This window comes from Mytilus californianus, unplaced genomic scaffold (genome assembly GCF_021869535.1).
Source record: "Mytilus californianus isolate M0D057914Y unplaced genomic scaffold, xbMytCali1.0.p SCAF_3, whole genome shotgun sequence".
NCBI classification, from domain to species: Eukaryota; Metazoa; Mollusca; class Bivalvia; order Mytilida; family Mytilidae; genus Mytilus; species Mytilus californianus.
Window position 1 is genome coordinate 108,616,487 of NW_026262679.1, and position 23,993 is coordinate 108,640,479.

The 23,993-nt window shown below is 31.9% G+C and overlaps 1 protein-coding gene across 1 annotated transcript; it reads left to right on the forward strand.

The window, feature by feature from the left end:
- Window positions 1-11: 11 nt before the first annotated feature.
- On the forward strand, window positions 12-23,336 carry LOC127735745 (uncharacterized). The gene is made up of 12 exons (XM_052246031.1): window positions 12-73; window positions 196-286; window positions 1,431-1,524; window positions 2,531-2,590; window positions 4,048-4,125; window positions 4,617-4,697; window positions 8,966-9,005; window positions 10,481-10,548; window positions 11,766-11,825; window positions 15,489-15,543; window positions 19,093-19,178; window positions 20,126-23,336. The coding sequence occupies exons 1-11, from the start codon at window positions 34-36 to the stop codon at window positions 19,170-19,172; spliced, it is 747 nt and encodes a 248-aa protein (XP_052101991.1). The 5' UTR covers window positions 12-33; the 3' UTR covers window positions 19,173-19,178; window positions 20,126-23,336.
- Window positions 23,337-23,993: the final 657 nt, after the last annotated feature.

Sequence of the window (23,993 nt, forward strand, 5' to 3'; positions counted from 1 at the left end):
AGAGTGACCTCCCCTTGTATTTACCGGAACACAATGGCACTCACACAAGATGAACTTCGAAAAGCAATAAAAGGTTTGTTTTACGTACATAGAGCTTAATACATTTAACAAAGGACACATGAATATCGCACAAGCCCGTTTATTTCAAATAGTTTTATATCACAAACATTTCACGCTTTTATTTAAATCTTACAGACATACTGAAGGATGCCGATCTTGATAGCTTGTCGGCAAAGAAAGTTAGACTACAGTTGCAGGACCAGTATGACACAGACCTCTCAGATAAGTATGTTTTCAAGTACACTTATCATTTTAATTTTCTGTTATTAACCATTATTATAAGTTTTAAAGGTATAGTGGTGTGCGACACTTTTGTGTACAGTGTGTTGTGTGCACGTGGATAGTAACTCGTGAAGGTAGATAACTCTACATCAACAATGATCAGCTGATTGACAATACTGTTTAATGCATGTTAGTTTTTTTGTCTTCCTTAGAAAATGTTTATTTCCAACAGAGGTAGAACTCATGGTTGTATGAGGTTTACCTTCACCAACATTATATTGTGTATGCTCTAAATGCAGAGCTTGTATTTCAAATGGATAGATAGATAGATCTTTATTCTCATTAACTAAATTACATAGTTACAGAGATCTCATTAACTAAATTACATAGTTACAGAGATGATAATATACACAATAAAACATATTTTGCATGTGTGAAAATTACGTAAATAAATGTTTTTTAACCAGGAGGACAGACTTTCACCGATATATATTTAATAATAGATCTACACAACTTTTCTAGGAAAACAATATTGACTGAAGTGAATACATCATTAAATTTAAGAATATTTTAAAACATTTGTGCAACAATAGTGTGGTAAATATTTATGTCGTTCTTTTTTTGAAAAAAGGGCAAGACATTACATAATGGAACTCATCGCCGATGTCAGCAGATTCACAAAGGTGACATAATCTCTGGTGATAGTTTGTTTTAAGTTTCAACTCACAAGACCAACCCAGACACACTGACACAAAAAAAGGCATACTCAAAGAAAACAACTGAAATTTGTTTCACTTATTACAAAAAATTTTACATTTGCCTTGTGTTGAAAATCATTATGGTGAATTTTTTCATAGTGATGCTCAGATTGTCAGTTATTGAAAATGTTGATTATAGATTATAATTTTGTTTCAACAAACCAAAATGTTCAACTGGTCAGAAGTTTTACCAATCTTCTGCAGAAGAACCTGTTAACTGCAAAGTGAAGTATATAGTTTATTGAACTGTGTCTTCAGATACATCATTGAAAATTGATGAATGTCCTGGAAAAGTTGGTTCCCTATTCAATAAACTAGCAAAAACATTACAAGCAATTTTCAACATGTTTCAAAACCTTAACGGTAACGAACAATCATGTTTTTTTAAAGAAAAAAAGAAATAGATCAGTTAGTGATGGAACTTATAGAAGAGAGTCAAGATAGTCAAGAAAATGAAGATGATGCAAGTTCTGAAGAGGAGGAGGTAACAAAAATTTTCTTCGTATTTGAATTTAAAAGATACTATAGTTAACATGTATATAAAGAAATGTGTTGTATACATCAATGAGACAGCAACCTTCATGCAAATAAATAAAAACAATCTAAAGGTCAATATAAAGTCTTCAACAATAGACTGTTGGACACAGTTGTTCATCTCTTAGTTAAATATAACCCTTTGTTAAATCTTTTTAACAGATGGTTACTAACCAAGGGTTAAAATTCTGTTGTTCAACTTCTTTTTAATCCTTGGTTACTAAATGTAACTCATGATGGTTAAATTCTCAATGCATGTTAATTTTTATCAAAAGACTTATCAGCACTTTTCCAAGGTCCTAGAAAAACTGTTTGGTCAATAAATATGATTTCCTGTTAAAACAATACGCCTTTCGTTGTCTAATAAAATAGTACAACAACATGGACATGACAGAGAGTACCTTTTGTGTGAAAAGAAGCCTTGTTCATCGGATTGAGTCTACTTGGTTATAGATTACTTAATAATATTTAATTTTGCTGCATGAATTTGTTTATTGAAAAAAAGGATACATGTAACTGGGTAAAACTGATGTTGATTTGATTATTTCTATATATATATTAGGTACAAGTAACAAATATGATCATGAACGTAAACCTCGATGCAAAAAGGGGGATGGACTGTAGATTTTTAAACTAAATAATACATTTTTTAATACAAATGGTCATTGTTATCAATTTTCCTGGATGAAGAAAGATAAACTGTAACCTCACTGTTTTTCCCTTGGTATTATCTTGAGACAATAATTCTAAATGGCCCTGGGGAGAACACTGAGTCTGTTTGGATGTTACTTGATTTTAGGGTTTCATCATTTACTCCTACTGTAGTAATTAAGACTGTGTATTTCTACTTCTATTTTGTGGTTCCCCCGTATATAAATAGATGTACTTTATCTACCTGAATGTTCAATGCTCAATGTACATTATATTATGGAAGAATATTTGTTTTCATTATTTAGTTGGAGGATGAACCACCTAAAAAGAAACCAAAACCAACAAAGAAAGCCACAGCCACAAAGGTATGTAATCTTGTTTGTTTTAGATTTTAATTGTAAACAAGTCGTGAAAAACAAAGCAGCATTTCATCATGCCAGACATGTCTGTCTGCATATGTAATTTTTGTGCAGGGACTTAGTAATTGAAAAAAAGTTTTTTAATACATTGTATTTCAATGACCAATAAGTATTTACTACTCAAGGCTGTTGTAAGCTATTGTCATCACTTTGCATTGTGGTTAGTTGTAAACTGTATATTAAAATCTAAGATTAGGAATACCTCTCAACCAACTGGGCCAATTCAATCAAACTTGGCCTGCATCATCCTTAAGAGATCTACTTTAAAAGTTATATAAGATGCTACCATTGTCAAACCCGTATGACTGCAATTGATTAGAATAAAACAAAGTGGTAAAGTAATAAAAAGTCAATGAAAAAATTTCCTGTTAATGACCAATTACTATCAAACTTTTAAGAATTATGGGTATTCAAAAAGGGAAATCACCATAATAAGAAATAGGAACTCTCACAAGAGTGAAGAATTTGAAGGATTCACGCAATCAAATATTGACGAAAGCAAAGCCAGAAGTATAGGCAGGGATATTTTAGTTTGTCGGAACTGGATTGCAAGTCATCCGTACCGGCTCAAGCAATAAAAAAAAATCTCGTTGAGATGATCAGCTATAATCTATAAATTAATTAAACATTTAATTAGAGTACTCATTGTACAGCTTTTATAATTCTTTCACCACAAATTATCCCTGGTAGTTAACATACAAATCAGCTGCAGTAGCTATCTAATCAGCAGTGTGTAGTAGTGAACTATATAAGTGCCTATGCATATGGAAGATAAGAAGTTAAGAACGCACCACTTCAAACATTGTCACCATTTTACTAAAATAAAAAATTAAACAAAAGAATATACTGTATATATGAACCATGTAAAAATTCTGATAAAATATATGAAATATAAATTGCTTTCAAAGTTTGGTTCAATTTTTTACGTTTATGATCCTAATTTTATCCCAGTCAGCTAAAAGAAATGTATAAATCCCTCCAAAGCCAGATGTATTTTTCAATTCTGATCTATTTTTAAATGCAATAAAAAATATCTGAAATCCTGTGTAGGGTTGGTTTAATATGGCAAGGAAGTGTCCATTGTTGACATTAGGCATATGTACAGGTGGGGGATATAAACTACTTAGAACCTTTACTTTCTGTCTTTGTATGATTTCACAATCATTCATATTACTCTCAATTTTGAATTATTGTGTGCATTTATTATTGCTGTTATAGGAAAAGCTGCATACAAAGATATGGATCAGATATCATAATGAGAGTTCTTATTATTGCAATACTCACCCAGTTGCATTATTCACATCAATAAAAACCTCATTATAATTTCTACAGTACCCAGTAATCGTGTACATCATTTTTGTTTTAGTTTAATATCATGGTCAGTTACTTTTATCTATTTTCAGCCGAAACCACAACCAAAGAAAACTCCAGAAAAAGTGGTAGCAGTAACAACTAACATGAGTGATTCATCAGATGGTGATGTTAGTTTTACCATTATCTATACCCCACATATATTGGGGTTTTGATCCCCTGACATGCTTTTTCTAACTAGTTAGGTGCATGTCACAAGAACAAATAGTTTTCATTGTTATTTTAAGGGAAACAAATTGATTACATTAAAAAAATGAAATAGAAAAGATATGCTGACCTAATGTTCAAATTTTTATACGTGTAAAGATGATTTTATGAAAAACATATAGAACATACAAGAATAAAACAAATTGCTTCCAGAATTTAGGTTTATCTACAAAATATTTTGGGGGAACCTACAATGCTTCAAACAAGTTGTTTGTTAGAACGTTAGAATGATAAACATGGTGCAGTTTAGATACCACATTATTGACAATTTCAATGACATTTTTAACCAATAAACATGTATTTGAACATCCTAATGAAAGAATTTAATGGAAACTTTCAGAAAAGAAATATCTGCTTATTGTAAAAATGATTTTAGTATGGTTAATTTTTGTAGGATGATGATGAAGCAATGGCTCAGAAATTACAAGAAGAATTAAACAGTGGTGGTAGAAGAACAAGATCAAGAAATACAAAGGTTGGTACTCCACACACTCTTATTAGTGTACATCATCATTTAAACAGATAAATATTTATTTTATTTTATACTTTAAGCATGATTTATTGTTCAAAAGGACAAATGGATCAGACACAAGTTTTTATACGACCGCAAAAAAAATTGGTATGACGTTGGCGTCGTTGTCCGAAGACACATTGGTTTTCGCACTCTAACCTTAGTTTAAGTGTATGGATCTCTATGAAATTTTACCATAAGGTTCAATACCACAAAAGGAAGGTTGGGATTGATTTTTGGGGTTATGGTACTAACAGTTCAGGAATTAGGGGCCAAAAATAAGCATTTTTGTAACTTCCAGACATAACTTGTGTGTTAGTGTATGGATCTCTCTGACATTGTACCACAATGTTCCATATCACAAAGGGAATGCTTGGATTGATTTTGGGGGTAAATGCCTCAAAATTTTAGGAATCGGGGGCCAAAAAAGGGGCAAAAAACAAGCATTTTTCTAGTTTCAGGACAATAACTTGTGTGTAAGTGTATGGATCTTTATGAAATTGTACTACAAAGTACCATATCACAAAGGGAAAGCTGGGTATGAGTTAGGGGGTAATTGCCCTAAATGTTTAGGAATTTGGGGCCAAAAAGGGGCCAAGAAACAAGCATTTTTCTAGCTTCCAGACAATAACTTGTGTTCAAGTGTATGGATCTCTCTGAAATTGTACTGCCAGGTACCATACCACAAAGGGAAGGCTGGGATTGAGTTTGGGGGTGATGAATCATAAGGGGGTTCAAAACATTTGGGGGGGGGGATTTTTTTTTTCTTTTTTTTTCTTTAAAATTTTCCATTTTAAATTGGTTATTTCTGATTTATATATAAGAGCAAATAATAATGATATGGTTTGAATAGGTAAATTAAAAAATTTTAAGTTCTTAGACCACATTCATTCTGTGTCAGAAACCTTTGCTGTGTCAAATATTTAATCACAATCCAAATTCAGTGCTGTATGAAGCTTGAATGTTGTGTCCATACTTGCCCCAACTGTTCAGGGTTCGACCTCTGCGGTCGTATCAAGCTGTGCCCAGCTTTTATTACAACTTAGGAACGTCTTTTTTGTCGAGCCTTCGACTTTAGTCGAAAAAGCGAGACATAGCGATCCTACATTCCGTCGGCGTCCACAAATATTCACTCTGTGGTTAAAGTTTTTGAAATGTTAATAACTTTCTTAAACTATACTGGATTTGTACCAAACTTGGACATAAGCTTGTTTATGATCAAATAGTAGTATCTAGAAGGAAGTTTTGTTTTCTTCCAGTTAACATTACATTCAGTCTGCAGTTAAAGTTTTTAAACATTTATTAGATTCATAAACTATCCTGGATTTTTACCAAACTTGGACAGAAGCTTCTTACAATCAAAAGATGGTATCAAGAGAAATATTTTTATTGATTTACTTCCTCATTTTTGTTGTGCCTGCGATTAACAGAAAAAGTAGGCGAGACACTGGGTTCTGTGGAACCCTTACGAATTTTTTATGATTCTGACTCAAATATACAAATTTCGCTGTACATAATATGCTTTCTTAATCCATCTGTTTCATGAAAAATCAGACACTAAAGTCTTAAAGCAAAATACAATGTGTATATTATCATATCTTGATAACCTGAATAAAGTGTCAAAATATCCAAGGTCAACTTGCCTGATGGAGTTTAGATCTCACTTTCTGTAAAAATTAAGAACTTGATTGATGCTTCTCAATTTTTTAACAGGCTTAAATTAAACCAATAAAACTCGTACAACCAACCCTTTTATAAATGCCACTTCTCCATTGCTTAGTACAGTTCTGAAATAGACTTCTTATCTGTTCAAGTGAGGTTAAAATTTATACGGTAATTTTTAAAGTCTTATATATGAGCTGCAACTTCAAAACATAAGGCCAAATAAAAATATAATGGTGGTTCCCATTTCCCAACGTACCCTAGCACTTTTCCAATTACTAATAAAGATAAGTTTAAAATAGCGACCGACACGCTCAAAATTAATGTTTGACACATGTATAGCAGTATTAACTCTATTTCCTTCCTAGTTGTGTCAAAGATTATTATCCGTGTGCTCAGGAAATTTTCTAGATATAAGAAGATGTGGTATGAGTGCCAATGAGACAACTCTCCATCCAAGTCTTAAAATTGAGAATGGAAATGGGGAATGTGTCAAAGAGACAACAACCCGACCATAGAACAGACAACAGCAGAAGGTCACCAACAGGTCTTCAATGCAGCGAGAAATTCCCGCACCCGGAGGCGTCCTTCAGCTGGCCCCTAAACAAATATATATACTAGTTCAGTGATAATGAACGCCATACTAAACTCCAAATTGTACACAAGAAACTAAAATTAAAAATAATACAAGACTGACAAAGGCTAGAGGCTCCTGACTTGGGACAGGCGCAAAAATGCGGCGGGGTTAAACATGTTTATGAGATCTCAACCCTCCCCCTATACCTCTAGCCAATGTAGAAAAGTAAACGCATAACAATACGCACATTAAAATTCAGTTCAAGAGAAGTCCGAGTCTGATGTCAGAAGATGTAACCAAAGAAAATAAACAAAATGACAATAATACATAAATAACAACAGACTACTAGCAGTTAACTGACATGCCAGCTCCAGACTTCAATTAAACTGATTGAAAGATTATGTCTTCATCATATGAATATCAGGCACAATCCTTCCCGTTAGGGGTTTAGTATCATACCATCATAACATATATGAGAAGAACATAACCCGTTACATGCCAACAACTGGTTTTTAAATAAATGTGTTTAGTGCCGATGCAAAGACCCTATAAGTGAATCAATATTAACGCCAAAATATGCAATCTTTAATGACCTGACAACAGTATCGTAACTATATCCCTTCTTAATAAGTCTATTTAAAGGTTTTGTTAGCTTCAGAGGTGAATACTGACATTTTTGTGCTTTATAAAGAATATTTCCATAAAAAATTGGATGTGAAATACCTGAACGTATAATAAGTCTGCATGTTGAGCTATATTTACGAATGATGTAGACTGTTTCACTGGACCATCATGACCTAGTTTCTGAGTTTAATATTCAGTCATGTAATTGCAGTCTTTCTATAAATACTATATAAATGCTTAACTGTTAACTCCACCACATTCTGTATGTGCTTGACCCAAGTCAGGAACCTGTAATTCAGTGGTTGTCCTTTGTTGTTGTAAATCACATTTTCTTTTCGTTTATTGTTTTGTACATTAATCAGGTTGTAAGTTTCGTGTTTGAATTGTTTTACATTCATCTTGTCTGGGCCTTTTATAACATGCTATGCGGTAGTGGTTTTTCTCATTGTTGAAGGCAGTACGGTGACCTATAGTTGCTCATAATCTGACACATTGTCATATTTTAATATTGACTGTAACTTAAATTGAAAACCTATTTCCAAATTTAATTAATAAAAGTAGTAATCTTGCAAACACATCAATGATCATATGTTAAAATATGTATATTTTCTTTTGTTGACAACCATGGGTTTATGCCAGATTAAATTGGGAAAACCCGTAATACAGTCAAACATATGTAAACAGTAAATTGATGGATTGATAGTTGGTCGCTAAACATTCAGTGGCAAATATTTCATGCATGTTCAGGATGAGAACAAAATAACAATAAATACAATTGGTAGGTCCTGTAATAGAGGCCAACTGGGATGAAGGTTGGGGAAATTTGGACTGCTGCTGGAAAATGAGTGTATATTGGATAGGGACAGAAATTTTGCCTTGTAACAGGCCACCTATGGACCCCTCAAAGAGTTTTAGCAAGGTTCTTTACATGCAAAGAGCCTGGCACTCTCTTTACATGAGACATCACATTTAACATCCCCATTCTAACCGGACGTCGTTGCTTATTTGTGCTTCGCGCACAGCTGAACGGATGCCCTATGTTACACTTTACAAAGGACTAGTAAAATAAGTGAGGGCAAGCATATTTAATTAAAATTACTTTGTTAAAAATCCAATTAAATTCTTGGTTGAAAATACATAAATTTTATATGACAGGACTTTGAAAATTTGAATATGAGGTTTTAAGTTGTTTTGATCAGTTGTTTAAATTTATATAAAAATAAGGAAATGTGGTATGATTGTCAATGTGACAACTATCCATTAAAGTTTAAATGAAGTGGATGTAAGTAATTATAGGCAAGTATAGTGCAGTACACTGTGCTAAATGTAACAAACTGTAGCAGAAACTAACTTATCTTTCTATTTGCAGAAAAAAGAAAGAAAAACTCCTGTTAAAAGAGAAAAGAAGGGTAAGAATAGATTCACTATAAACATTTCATATATTTATAAAAGTGAATTATCTAGTTTACAAATAAATTATAAAAACAATTACACAGCACAATTTTACAGAACTGTCCATCAATATTTAGAGGGATCTGAAACAAACATCAATGAAACATTCACCCAACAATAAAGGGTAGAATATTGTCAAAGATTGATAGTCTTCACCTGATTGATGCTACACTCCATGTTTAGGTGTTGGTTATCTCTCATTATCATACCACATGGGTAAACGTAATGCATTTTTTTAGGTGCATGTCATTTTTTTTTAATCTTTGGTAGCCATTGTCACCCATAAAGTACAGTAGGTGATATTACCTAAAGACTTTCGGTCAATTATAAACTCAGTCTAAGCATAACCTATTTGTTTGAAATGGATATTTGGCAAAAGGATTCATGAAAATAATCTGAAGTTCTATTTGTAAAATGTTTACACAGTCTTTAAAAATCATAATTTTTTGATTGGTCAGTTTTGCTTTTATTTTGGATTTGGATCAATTTACATTGAAATTTTTTATGTTATCACAATTTCTGTGTAATATAAGACTTTCCAAAGCAAATGCGGATTTGGTTTTAAAAATAAGTTTAAAACAGAAATAAAGTTTGATGGAAAATATTAAGACAGACAAGTATTTAAGAGTAGGTCATTTTAAATGAATATTTGAAGGTAGAAACGAAAGATTAATTTTTGAACATAAGTCTTTGGTTAATTATGCTTGTATTTTCATTTGATATTTGCAGATGCTAAAAGGGTGTAAATTGGTTGAGGGGGCATTATGCAGTCACATTCTTCCCTCCCATATACATTTGAATTGAAAAAAAACCCTTGATTTCAGCTGTTATGCATTGCTTCAAACTTTCAAATCAAAATAATAAAATTACAAAAGAGAGGCGAAAGATACCTGAAGGATATTCAAAATCATAAGTCGAAAACAAACTAAAAATGCCATTGCAAAATACGAAAAACAATGAAAAGACAAACAACAGTACACAAAACTGAGCAACACAAACCCCACCTAAAACTGTGGGTGATCTCGGGTGCTACAGAAGGGTAAGCAGATCCTGCTCCATATATGGCATCCCTCGTGTTACTCATGAAAGTACAAATTCAGTGATAAGTCTAATTCATTAGGTCATATTTCAAGAAAACAGGACAGGATTATAGTTACGACAATTGAAACATATCTGTTGTCATCTGTGACACAGATATTCCAAAACGGTCTACCAACCTCGTGATGGTGTCTGGAAAATATTTGAAGGGATGATTTCAACCTCACCACTAGGATCTCTCTGTGTAAACAGCAACCCTCTATCAAGGAAATCAAAATATCTTGTTATTCGGATGTACACTGCCAAAGGAATTGAATCTTTTTTAGTATTGTGACTTTAACTGACTTAGCAATTTATCTCTTTTATTTAATGTTTGCTATATATATATTTTTAGGCACATCAACATATAGTCGGCCATGTTTGTTGTCTCAAGAATTAGCAGATGTTATGGGTGCTGATAAGGTATTGCCATATATTTGTAATTTTGAAATAAAGGTTGCTGTGAACAAGTAATAGAATGTTACTTGTCAATAATTATTATGCGCACATTCAGGGGACGTATTATGGTATACTGTTGTCTGTCTGTTTGTCTGTCTGTCCTTCTGTCTGTCCATCCATCGTCAACATGTCCTACACTAACTCAAAAAAGCTGTAACCAATTTGCATGAAACTTTGGTGAATTGTTTATATCTATTGACATAAGCTCCCTTTTGAATTTTATAAGTTTTAGGTTTTACATTTACGAGTTGTAGGATTTTATTCATAAAAAAGGGGGGATTTTCCATTCTGTGAACAATTACTCAAAAGTGCTTTGAACAGTTTTCATTATACTTTGATGACTGTATTATGTTTATAAAAATAACCTCCCTTTAGTTTTTTTTAATAAATTTCTGATATAACATTGAGGAGTTATGGAACTCTATTTTTTGAAAAAGCGACGGGCGTATCATGCGCTCATCGCGCAGCTCTTTATTTATATAGGTCAGCTCAGAATAACTTTTTGTAATAGGTTCATCAGAAATGCATCATTTGTCAAACAATATTTCTGAAACCAGATTTCAAACTGTTTAATGTTCTGGTTTGAGTGTAGTGTGAAAATTGGGAATTTAAGATGTTTTAAACATTTCAATGTGGGTAGTTTTTGATTTAAAAAAAAGGACAATTTAAAAATGGACATTTATTTATTTAGATATTGTAAATGACCATGATAACCACAATATCAGAATGTTTATTAACCCATGTCTCTGAGGTAGGTTATTTGGGGACATGAGGGTCTGAGCCTCTGACTTTAATATTGAAACTTCAATCTGAATCTTGATGTCATAGTATTTTTTGTAGAACCCCTCCTCCTTACAGCTGTTTCCAATACTGAATTTAATGACTGCCATGAAAAGTGTTTTGTTAATGTATAAAATGTAGACAGTGGTATTCTAATTTGAAGCATGAATGTGTAAGAGGCTGATAATCTTCAAATTTTTACAAAAGTCTTTAAGAAAATATGTTAAGATATACATTTCTGTTTCATGTGATATTTGTTTACTATATGATTAACTGCATTCTTCTATCAATGTTGAAAGAGCAAGTTATGTAATAGAATGTGATACTTGAGAAATTAAACCATAAATTACTAATTTTCTTAATCTATTCTGAAATTCTCTTTTTGGCTTTTTATGTTGTAGTTGGCAAGAAATGAGGTTGTGAAGAAAATGTGGCAGATAATTAAAGAAAGAAATCTACAAGTGAGTAATAGATCTTTTTTATGATTAGCAGGTGTGTATTATAAATTACCTATGCATTGTAGAATTTTGTATTGCATTCCATATAAAACATTCCAATGAGTTGATTGTTCTGATATGTTACTGTAACCATTTAGTTTAAAAAAAAAAGGAGCAAGAGCTCTACAGGGCAGGGGTAAAAAAATCTACAAGCCTGATGCCCTGGACTAGAATATTTATGCCTCTGGCAATCAAAATTTGTAATCCAATATGCCCAACAGACTAGTAATAAAAATCTTGTTATTACCATATAATAGAAAGTGCAAATCCTTTCCTCATTCTTTTATCTAAGCCAATCAGATTCAATTGCTTCATACTGGATTCCTTGAATTTGAACTGATTTTGTACATGTTTTAAAAATAGAACAAATAACAGGATTGATCAGTATCATGTATTTATCACAATTCTGGTACTTTCAATACCGATTTCTTATGCATGTGAAAACGCGTGACGTAGATGCGGACTTTTTAATATGAACAATGTTCATAATTTCACATTATATGCAAATTTGTTTATATAAAAAACAATATTCAACTGTAATCTTTTATTGTATTCAACATTGGTCTGTTTTGCTGCTTTTAAAGCAACACCACTAGGCACATAGTCAAAACACCTGCTGGTTTGGTTACATTTACTTGATAACAAGGCACACAATATATCATTGTCGAGTTCTGATCAGAATTCAGTGGTAATTTCTTTATAATTGATAATGATCTCTCACAGTCAGAATTGATATTTGGCTGAACTAAAATAGCTTCATGAAGCTTTGAAAGAGTGTCATAATGTTTTTTTGCCATCTAAAATGTCATCTATGATCTCTGCCATTGCTCCCAACAAACTTTGCCTGGTCAAAACTGGGTAGTTCATAAGAAGACAGCTAATACTATGAGAACTGATCCAACAGTTCCGTGATATTTCCATCCCCTATGGCCTGTGAAAATCTGTTGGCTACATTTGAAACTGAAAAAGAAAAATATTTTATAATTGTTAAATGCATTAATCAAATAGCTATGTATTTTAGTTCTCCTCTCATATGTATTGTTATGATTGCAACATAGAGTGCACAATGCGTTACTCATCCCTCGATGATTTAAACTCGAACTCCCAAATATAATTTATAAATCTTGAATCTTGGTACGTACACATCGTTTTCGCTTAGAAATCGGCTCTTTAGACGACAGTACAGGTCCTGAAAGCTACCTCTTTCTGTGGACATTTCCCCTAAGTAAATTTGAAAGAAAGAAAGTCCCAAAATCGTAAAAACTAATCACAAACTACTTACCTTAAGAGCTTTTGCTGTTCGTCCATATAGAAAAATAAACAATGGCCACCAAACAATTCTTTGAAATTTCGGTATTTATCGTGTTATAATGAAAAAACCAGAGAATCGCGATATCACTAACAACCAAAAAATCAAAACAACGAAAAAGCGTGTAATTGCGTGTAAAGTGGTGAAAAGCGTGTACGTGCTATGTGATAAAATCCTCGCATGTAAACCGTTGAAAAAGCGTGTATTACACGCGAATATCATGTCAGTTGGCAACTATGGTCCTAAGATGAAACTATTTGTCCTAAACGAGTAATTGGGATTTAGGACAAATTTTATTTTCTTAAAGAAGTAATTTCGGTCGTTTCATTGACTCAATGTTTGAAATCGGATTTCTTAATCGCCATTTTGCACTGTCTTGTGTAAGTTGTGATCACTTGTTTTTGTTTATAATCCCTTTCCTGTAATAAAACTGCCACTCCAGTAGTTTGATAATCCTGAGGGTCCTCCTAATATCTATATCAATGCCTACTGGAAACATTGGCTCATGATCGCTAATCACTTTTTACCTGTGGTTTTAATTCACACCTGACAGTCATCACAAGCTCAAAATAATATCTTAACAAAAATTGAAATTCCCTGACAAGTGTATACTTTTCAGCAAAGACAATCATCAAATCTGATTTAAAAATTAAACCTAAATTTACGGAGAAAAAAGTATTTTTTCATGTGCTATGTTTACTATATAATACGCATGCATGAAATTTAATATTTAATCGTAAAATGCAGATTGATTTCATGCTAAATTAAACGAGTGCAACTATTGTCTGTTACATTCAAACACTTTTAAAGGTAATAAAATATAAAAAGCCGGTGATTTCCTGTCAATTTGATAAACAAAACAAATCCCGGAAATAAATCCGGAATTATTCGTACTTTAACTTTATCGAAAACTTCCAGTTTTAACTTTTGTCACAACTTTATCGAAAACTTCCAGTTTTAACTTTTGTTACCAGATCGAAAGAAACGTAAGCAATGTCTTAGTCCAAATAATTATGACGTCTTGCAAGCATCACAGAAAAAAATTAAATAGCCTTGCAAGACGTCATAATTATTTGGACTAGCAATGTCTGAGATATACCATTTTGAGTCATTAAAATCATTTCAATTTTAAAGTATTGCCTTCCCTAAACTGTTCTTCATGGTAATGGTAAGACATTTACTTAGTAAATGCGATGAAACAGCAATACAAGTTCGTTGATGCTATGAATCTAGTCAAGTTGACATCGACAATTTGGAAAGGGGCATCAACTTTTCAATCATCTCAAAATGACCGAAATTGTGTGGAAAAATTTCCGGATCCTTGCTCAGGCTATCAGGACTAGTAAATTCTGAATGTGTAAGCATACTCAGGCTATCAGGACTAGTAAATTCTGAATGTGTAAGCATACTCAGGCTATCAGAACTAGTAAATTCTGAATGTGTAAGCATACTCAGGCTATCAGGACTAGTAAATTCTGAATGTGTAAGCATACTCAGGCTATCAGAACTAGTAAATTCGGAACGTGTAAAGCATACTCAGGCTAAGAGGACTAGTAAATTCTCAATGTGTAAGCATACTCAGGCTATCAGGACTAGTAAATTCTGCTGCCAATAAGTCCTGGGCTAGTGATCTGAAATAAAATATCTTAACCCCTAAAGGGAGAGAGAAACTGCCATGAAAATTTTTATAAATTTTGTTTCATAAGGATTACATTGTCATTATTGAAAACATTTCATGAGTTTCCTGTGAGATCTCTTATAAATACAGTTTTCCAATAATAGTTTTTGCTGTATATTATTTGTTATGTACACAAATATTGATGTAAATTTCACATAATCAAAATTAGTATCCTGTGCTGACAAGAAATATCATTGATATGGTCTTTTTCTGTAAATTTAATGTTCATAAAATGTTTGGCACATCTTTTTGATTTGATTGTTTTTGATCTCTTCATCTTCATAATTGATTTAGCATTCCAACTGTTTCAATTCAAACACCACTGTTGAGTCTTATGTGGACGAAACTTGCACCTGGCATACTAGATTTAAAGCCTGGTATCATTTATAAAAATTTACAGGGGCACCTGCTTTTTTCATTTAAAAATATTTGAAGATAAAAGGCAAAGTATACGAAAAAACTTAATGAAAATTGAGTTGTCTTTCTTAGAATGCTTGAAAGTTCACCTAAAACAAAAATGACAAACTTGTTCATATATTTGAATGTCTTTGACATGGCTTCTGACATTCAGAATAATTAATCTGTAATGAACAAATATACATAATTTATATTAACAAACACTTATATTATTTCATTTCAGGATCCCTCCAATAGGCAGTTTATGATTTGTGATGAACAATTATTACCTATATTTGGTAAGTATCCTTTTAAATACTGTTACTTGTTGTACCATTACATTTGATCATTGGTCTCTTTAGAGTTTGGTTACAATTATGAAATATGATATAGGTGTTTTGGAGTTGTGACTGTTTTAATTAAGTTATAAGATAGTCATTGAATATGCAAGTACTTGTTAAATTTTCATTTTTAGCCATGGCGTTGTCAGTTTATTTTTCGACTTATGAGTTTGAATGTCCCTTTTTGTATCTTTCGCCTCTCTTTTATAAAAGATACGTACTTCTGGTACAAAAAAAATAACAAAACAAAGAAAGCATAAAGATTATGACACAGACAAACGTAATCCTGATGAAAATAATAATGACAGTGCTAATGCTCTCAAAGTAACTAAAGATCATTCAGCCTGCATTGGCTGAAAGAAAAGGTGAGGAAGAGGACAACAAATTATATTTATCCCTGAATATTTTTAACTGTTTTTAATTACAGTCACTATAATGTAACGTGTGGATCTTTCCTTTCTTTAATATATATATATATCAGCAGGGTTTAAGAACATCAGTTGTTCAACCTGTTAGTCAAATGCGATTTGTTAAAATATACTTTTCACCTTTTTGGGCTTTTGGAAAATGTTGTTTGTGCTGTATTTAGACCCCTCTACCTAGAAATTTGTTTAACATGCACACGTATAAAAATTACGGTTCTTATCTAACGCAATCATAGGTTTGAACGTTGTTTTCAATTTAGACTTGTTTATATATATATATATATATATGTATTTATGTTGAAGTAACTGATATATATATAAATTATCCTTAATGGAAATTTTATTTTTGATACTGACTTTATCAGCAAGAGTATCAAGTGAGCCTTGTAGGTCCAGCTGATGAAGTAAGTATTAAGAATAAAATGCCATATTTTTTTATAATCAGCAATTTGTCTTACCTGTATGGTTTTCACACGTCTGTTTACGAGACGTATTAAGGTATACCGTTGACTGTCCGTCCGTCCGTCGTCAACATGTCAGACATTAACTCAAAAACGCTGTAACCAATATGCATGAAACTTTGGTGAATTGTTTATATCTATTGACGTGAGCTCCCTTTCGTTTTTTATAATTTTGGAATTACCGTTTCCAAATTTCGGAGTTTTATTCAAGGGGGATTTTCCAGTTATCGGACAATAACTCAAAAACAATTTCACCAATTTGCAAGAAACTTTGGTGAATTGTTTAATTCTATCTACATGAGCTCCCTTTTGATTTTTATAAATTTTAGACTCTAAGTTTCCAATTTATGGGGTTTTATTCATTACAAAAAGGGGGATTTTCCAGTTTTCGGACAATAACTCAAAAATGCTTTCAGCATTTTGAATGAAACTTTGGTAAATTGTTTATATCTATAGTTGTAAGCTCCCTTTTGATTTTTATAAATTTTTGATTTTACATTTCCAAGTTATAACATTTTATTCATAAAAAAAGGTGTGATTTTCAAGTTGAAAGTTCAAGTGCTTAGAGCAGTTTTCATTAAACTTTGATGACTGATTTATATCTATTAAGATAACCTCCCTTTAGTTTTTTTTATAAATTTCTGATATAACATTGAGAAGTTATTGAACTTTATTTGTTTATAGTCTGACAACAGATTTACTAAGTATTGCGCAACAGCACAGTATATTGCACAACAGCAAGAAATCTTTAATTGAATATAAATTCAATTCTTATAACCAATTTCAAGTTCTTTGACTTCATATATTCAGAAACCTATAATATGTCAAATATTTAATCACAATCCAAATTCAGACCTGTATCAAGCTTGAATATTGTGTCCATTTTTGCCCCAACTGTTCAGGGTTGGACCTCTGCGGGCGTATCCAGCGCGCTCAGCGAAGCAGTTTATTTTTTAAGCCCCCCCCCCCCCCCCCGTAGCGGAGGGGGCATTAAGTTTTACCCTTGTCTGTCTGTACGTCCCAAAGTTGGTTTCCGTTCTCTAACTTTATATTGCCTCAACCAAATGTTATGAAACTTATACATAATGCTTATTACCACAAAATACAGATCAAGTTTGAATTTTGGTGGTGTCACTTTAACCGTTCTAGAGTTATGCCCCTTTACAAATGGAAAAATTGCTGAATTTTTTGTTTCCGTTCTCTAACTTAAGTTAGCCTCAACCAAATGTTATTAAACTTATACACAATGCTTATTACCACAAAATACAGATCAAGTTTGAAATTTGGGGGTGTCACTTTTATTGTTCTAGAGTTATGCCCCTTTACAAATGGAAAATACAGCTTTTCGTTTCTGTTCTCTAAAGTTTGCCTCAACAAAATGCTATGAAACTTATACACAATGCTTATTACCACAAAATACAGATCAAGTTTGAATTTTGGTGGTGTCACTTTAACCGTTCTAGGGTTATGCCCCTTTACAAATGGAAAAATTGCTGAATTTTTTGTTTTCGTTCTCTAACTTAAGTTAGCCGCAACCAAATGTTATGAAACTTATACACAATGCTTATTACTACAGAATACAGATCCAGTTTGTTTTCTTTGGAGTGTCACTCTTATTGTTCTAGTTTTTCATTTAGAATATTATGAAATTACTTAGAGTAGTAAGTAAATCTATTTTTATGCGTATAAACGGTTGTGATAGTTGTTCGGTTGTATTAATTGTATGCATGTCATTGCCTAATATTTTCAAATATATTTGTGTTTATGCATAAGGCAATCAAAGGGCTATTTTGTAAATATGTAAAGTGTATATACATAAAGTAAACAAAGGGCTATTTTGTAAATGAGTAAAGTGTATATGCATAAGGTAATCAATTGAAATATGTAAAGTGTATATGCATAAGGTAAACAAATGGCTATTTTGTAAATATGTAAAGTGTATATGCATAAAGTAAACAAAGGGCTATTTTGTAAATATGTAAAGTATATATGCATAAAGTAAACAAAGGGCTATTTTGTAAATATTTAAAGTGAATATGCATGAAGTAAACAAAGGGCTATTTTGTAAATATGTAAATTGTATATACATAAAGTAATCAAGGGCAATTTGTAAATATGTGAAAAAAAGTTCTTGGAAATAATCTGTAACCAGTAGTAATTATACCCCCGCTTTAAAAAAGTGGGGGTATACTGTTTTACCTCTGTCTGTCCTTCCGTCAGTCCATCCGTCCATCCCATGAATATTTTCGTCGCATTTTTCTCAGGAACTACTTGACAAGGATTTCTGAAATTTGGTTTCAGGGTTTATATAAGTAAGTTACACCGTGTGATGTGTTTTCAGATTCATCACTCAACAACTTCCTGTTTACCGAACACTTGTATTATTTTACACATGATAGCCAAGTTGAAAATTTTCGTCACATTTTTCTCAGGAACTACTTGACAAGGATTTCTGAAATTTGCTTTTTTGGGTTTATATAAGTCAGCTATACCGTGTGATGCCTTTTCAGATTCATCACTCAACAACTTCCTGTTTACCGAAATATTTCGGTGGAGGTATCATCAGTGAGCAGTAGCTCACAGTTTTACTTGTTGTCAATGATTTACAATTTTTTTTTTAGGCAAAAAGAAAGTCAAGACATTTGGAATGATGAAATACCTGAAAAATCACATAAAAGATGCAAAAGATGTAACAAGTTGATAAAAGGCAGGTTTTGTATGAAAATGAAGAATAAGTGTCAGAATGAAAAAAACAGTTGGTATCTCAGGCCAATCCACAGCATCATAATTGTTGTGAATCACCAATCTGAAAAAATATCTTATCGTATATTTTGTCGATCATTAAACATCTCTCATGCCATGACTATATTACTAGCAAAGAAAAAAGACAACAACCTGACCAAAGAGCAGAAAACAGCCCAAGGCCACCAATGGGTTTTCAACACAGCAAGAAAATCCAGAGGCGGGCTTCAGCTGGCCCCTTAACAACAATGTATACTAGTTCATCAAAAATGGACGTCACAATAAACTCCAAAACATATAAATGAACCAAAATTGAAAAAAAACCATATAAGACTAACAAAGGCCTTATGGACAATTAAAAATTTTATATTTCCATGATATGCTTATTTTAGATTCTCATTAGAGTAAACAAGATTTTACTGCTTCTGTTAGAATCAGGCATTTCAAAATTCAACATAGTCATTAAACTTTGGATTAGATTGAAAATAGTAATCAAGATAACATTGTAAAATAGTAATCAACTTAACATTGTAACTTTAAAAACTGTACTGATAATGCTAGATGCAATATTGAATGTGATTATATGTCAGCCTAATGTCCAATCAACTATATGTATAGCCACTATCACAAAAGAAAAAGAGCATGTGTTCTTTTTGTTTTTTATTCACAGAAAACTCAGGAAAAAAAACCTAAAAAAACCTGGGGTTTCTAAATACCAAATATTACAATATACACCGGGGCAGATACAGCCATTTTTAAAAGAGAGGATACCAACCATATGTCCCCATTCAAAAGCATTGATCGTCAAAAAAAAAAGGGGAGGTTCCAACCCCCGAAACCCCCCCTGGATCCACAACTGATACATAACATGTTTGTGTATACATTTAATTGGTTCTGTGTTGTTTTTTCCAGATCTAAAGAAGTATGTCATACATTTTATCATTACCATGGAAACCATTAGTCACAGCATTTCAAATATTGTGTTCATAGTTAAACTGTTGGTCCTCAGAACACTCTAGATATTGAACTTATTTTTGTCACAATAGAATGTGGATAAGTCACATGTGCTTTATGTGATCATTGGTATAAAACATATTTGTATAGGTGAAGCTGTAAATATGGTTTTTAAAAGGTCATAGTTCACAAAGGTATTTACAAATGTATGGTATTTATAAACTTTGTAAAAATGTTTATATATTTACATGTTTGTCTACTAAATGATGTCATGTATGAAGTCATTCAACCATAACAAAAACTCTAGTTGCTCATGTTTTAGGTACAAATTAATATGCAAGCAAACAAAATCAAAAAGTGAGGTAGACATTCACAAAGAATACAATTTTTACATTGTTTCACCTTAGTTTCAATTAGAACAAACTATAAATTATGTGATTAAAATATCTATTTACCTGTTTGTCTGTTCAATATCTCAAATTAGTTAAAAGATATTATAGGGAATAAGAAACATTAGCAGGGGAAATAATGATGTCATTGTGAGTTCTCTGTTGTTACATTCTTGGAAAGACCTCATATCACTTAGCACAGATCCTTCACATGTTTGAAAACTTTTTTGCAATGTGACATAATTAGTCTGTTGTATGAGGTTTGATATATATGCCATAGTTTAATGATTATCATGAACATTTTTTTCATCTTATGGTTTCATATTTACAAAGTGCCATTTGTTGATACCAAGTTACTCTTAGCATATCCGGCTCAAATCTCACTTATAAGCAAGTCTCATATACATGTACATTGAAACCTATCTGTACCAAAACCTTTTTTGTTTGTCTATGTTAGGTGTTTGGATTCATGGGGCATTCTTAGTGCTACTCAGTACTTAGAATGACATATAAAAGGATGTGTATGGTAAGAATAGAGGTTGACTGAGACCCCAGACCCATCTTATACAATGCAAAAAGAGTATATTCATGAAGAAATTTGTCTATAGCAGAACAATAAAGGCTATCCAGTAATCTGTTTATATGAAATTCTTAAGTTTGATGCAGTGAAATAGGCTTCATATTAAAATTCCCCACTGAAACCACATTATTGATTTTTTTTTTTATATTGTGCACATGATTAGAATTTAGTTTTTAAATTAGTGAAGTTATCATTTATGTGTCATATTTTCTAAATCATTCTCATGTGGCATTAGACTCAAATATGAGTATAAATCAGCTATAAAAAGTGTAGATTTTTTTTTTAAACGAAATATGTTGTAAAAAATTTAGAAAGATTAAATATTTGACTATAAACTGTGGTAAATTGAGATACCAATCACAGTGCATTCATTATTAGTGTTAATGAATCTAAATAATTTATTGACCTAAAATTAACTGTTTGGACACAACTTCCTGATGGAAGTTATAGTGAAAGACTACAGTTTGATATATTAACACTTTTCACCTGATCTGATGATTATTGTTCAATCAAACAGGAAAGAAGAGTCTAGCAGTATTATTGTTATACTGACAGCATCCAGATTTAGCAACACTTTGTGATCACTTCAGTCTGGTGTTTGCCATCAGTGTCAATTTTTTTTAATCTGCAGCTTCTCAAAATTCAATAACCTTTCAAAAAAAAATTTACAGGACATAAAGTTGTGCACCTGTTGTTTTATTTTTAGCAGTTAAAATGATTTTTGGGGTTTACTATACCAAAACATGGACTTTAACCATTCTGCTTATAAGTTTGTTAATCGGCAACTCTTTGGAAATGATTTGACAGAGTTCAACCAAACAAGCACAAATTATTCTATAGAACATGAAATAGCATACCTGCTATTTTATTTTTGATCTTTAGGTTTCCCATTACAAGATATGGATAGTATAATAGTCCCAGTATGGACTAAGCAATCTCTGCTAATATCAATTTGTTAGTCAACATCTCTTTGAAAAAGGCTTACTAACCTTATTCAGATTCATCTGCAGGATTATTTCAAGACAGCAGGCTGCACATGTCTTCTTTGGAAGACTTACACTTTTTTTAATTTTACATATCATTTTAAGATGACGAAAAAATATTTCTGAAATGTACACGACACTTCAATGTGATAACATATATTGTCTTTACACGATATGAAAATTAACTTTAAACAGTATGTATGTAGAATAGATATTTTTTTTACAATTTTTATAGATCACATGCTTGCATTCCAGTATGTATGTTGAACAAATGCAGAACATATCTGTGATTTTATAAATAGTTTGATGTACAAGAGTGATAATTGTATTTATAATAAAAAAATTAGCATTGATTTGGTATATCATATGCATGCCTACCTGCCAACCTTCTTGAGCTACAAAGTTGGAGTTCTCCCTCTTTTAAGCTCCATTTTGGGGGATATGGATGACAACATTCAAAATTTTGTAATGAAATACAAAGTATTTTTTAATACTTCAGCACAAATGGATAAATTTAATTATCTAAACATTGATTTAATTAGTTAAAAGATAAAATAGGAAAAATACCCAACTCCAAGGAAAATTCAAAACTGAAAGTCCTTTATTACATGGCAAAATCAAAAGCACAAGCACATCAAACAAATGAAAAACAATTGTCATATTCCTGACTTGGTACAGGCATTTCCTAAAAGAACATCCTTCATGACATCTTTTTATTATGTTTTTGCAATACAGTAAAATCAATCACAGAAAAGACTATCGAAACAACTGAAATGATGAAAGCATGATTTTTATTTTGTCAAAGAGGGAGATTTCGACCTTGCAGGTGACAGGTCCAATTTTTAAAGGAAAAGCAGGAGTTTCCCACTAGTTAGAACTGAGGTATTGGCAGGATGAGCATGATTAATTTCAGCAGTCCGCTGCTAAAGTAATGCAAAATATTAAGGGTAAATGCCGTTGGAAAAAAAGATATGTTCTTTTTAATCAATTTTATTTACATGCATTTTAATTAATATGAAAAATAGACCTGTTGTCACTGTCATCTATATATTATGCAGATTTGTTTAGAAATATGAATATTTTACATGTATTTTTTGGTTGATAATTGTTGTCCTGGAATTGTTTTGATCATTTGAAACTATGTTGTTTTATTTCAGTTCACTACACAGTCTTTTTTAACATGAAAATATTAAACTGAATAAAGCATTTAAATGAAAGTTTTGTTTGTTCCTCAGTTGCACAAGGGATAAGTGTTGATGAGGCTTGAGTTGGTATTTTAATACAGTCAATGTTATCTGACAAGTAATACATATACAAAGTATGGAACCATGTATTCAGGCCTGATAAGAAAAAGCATACAAGAAAGTAGTATATATTTCAAGCAAAATAGTTAATATACATAGCTGTATCTTTCAAAATACATTGTAGGTTATCCATTTGGGTAATGTTGGTATGAAATTAAAGGTTAAGTACCTTGGATCACTTTTGAACCCTTGTTGAATGTTTGTTATTAAAGATAAAAAATCTATGAAATTAAGATAGAAGGGCATATGTTGCCTGTTCTCAGACCAGAAGTATTAAACTGTTTTCACGCTAACAAACTTCCAGGAACCAGTGCACTCTTCTCTGCAAACTATGTTGAACTTTTCAGCACAATGCAGGCCATTGTTTTACATAAAATGACTGTCACTTCATTTGAATTTAAGACAGCTGGAAATTGCAATATTTAACATAGTAGAAAGCAACATGGCCATGAATTATTGGTTTTATTCCATAAATGAAATCTGAATAGAGCTTTCTTTTCTCATTTGTAAAATTGACTAACATATTGATTAGTGAAATAGTGTCAACAAAAGAAATCAGATTTATGATGG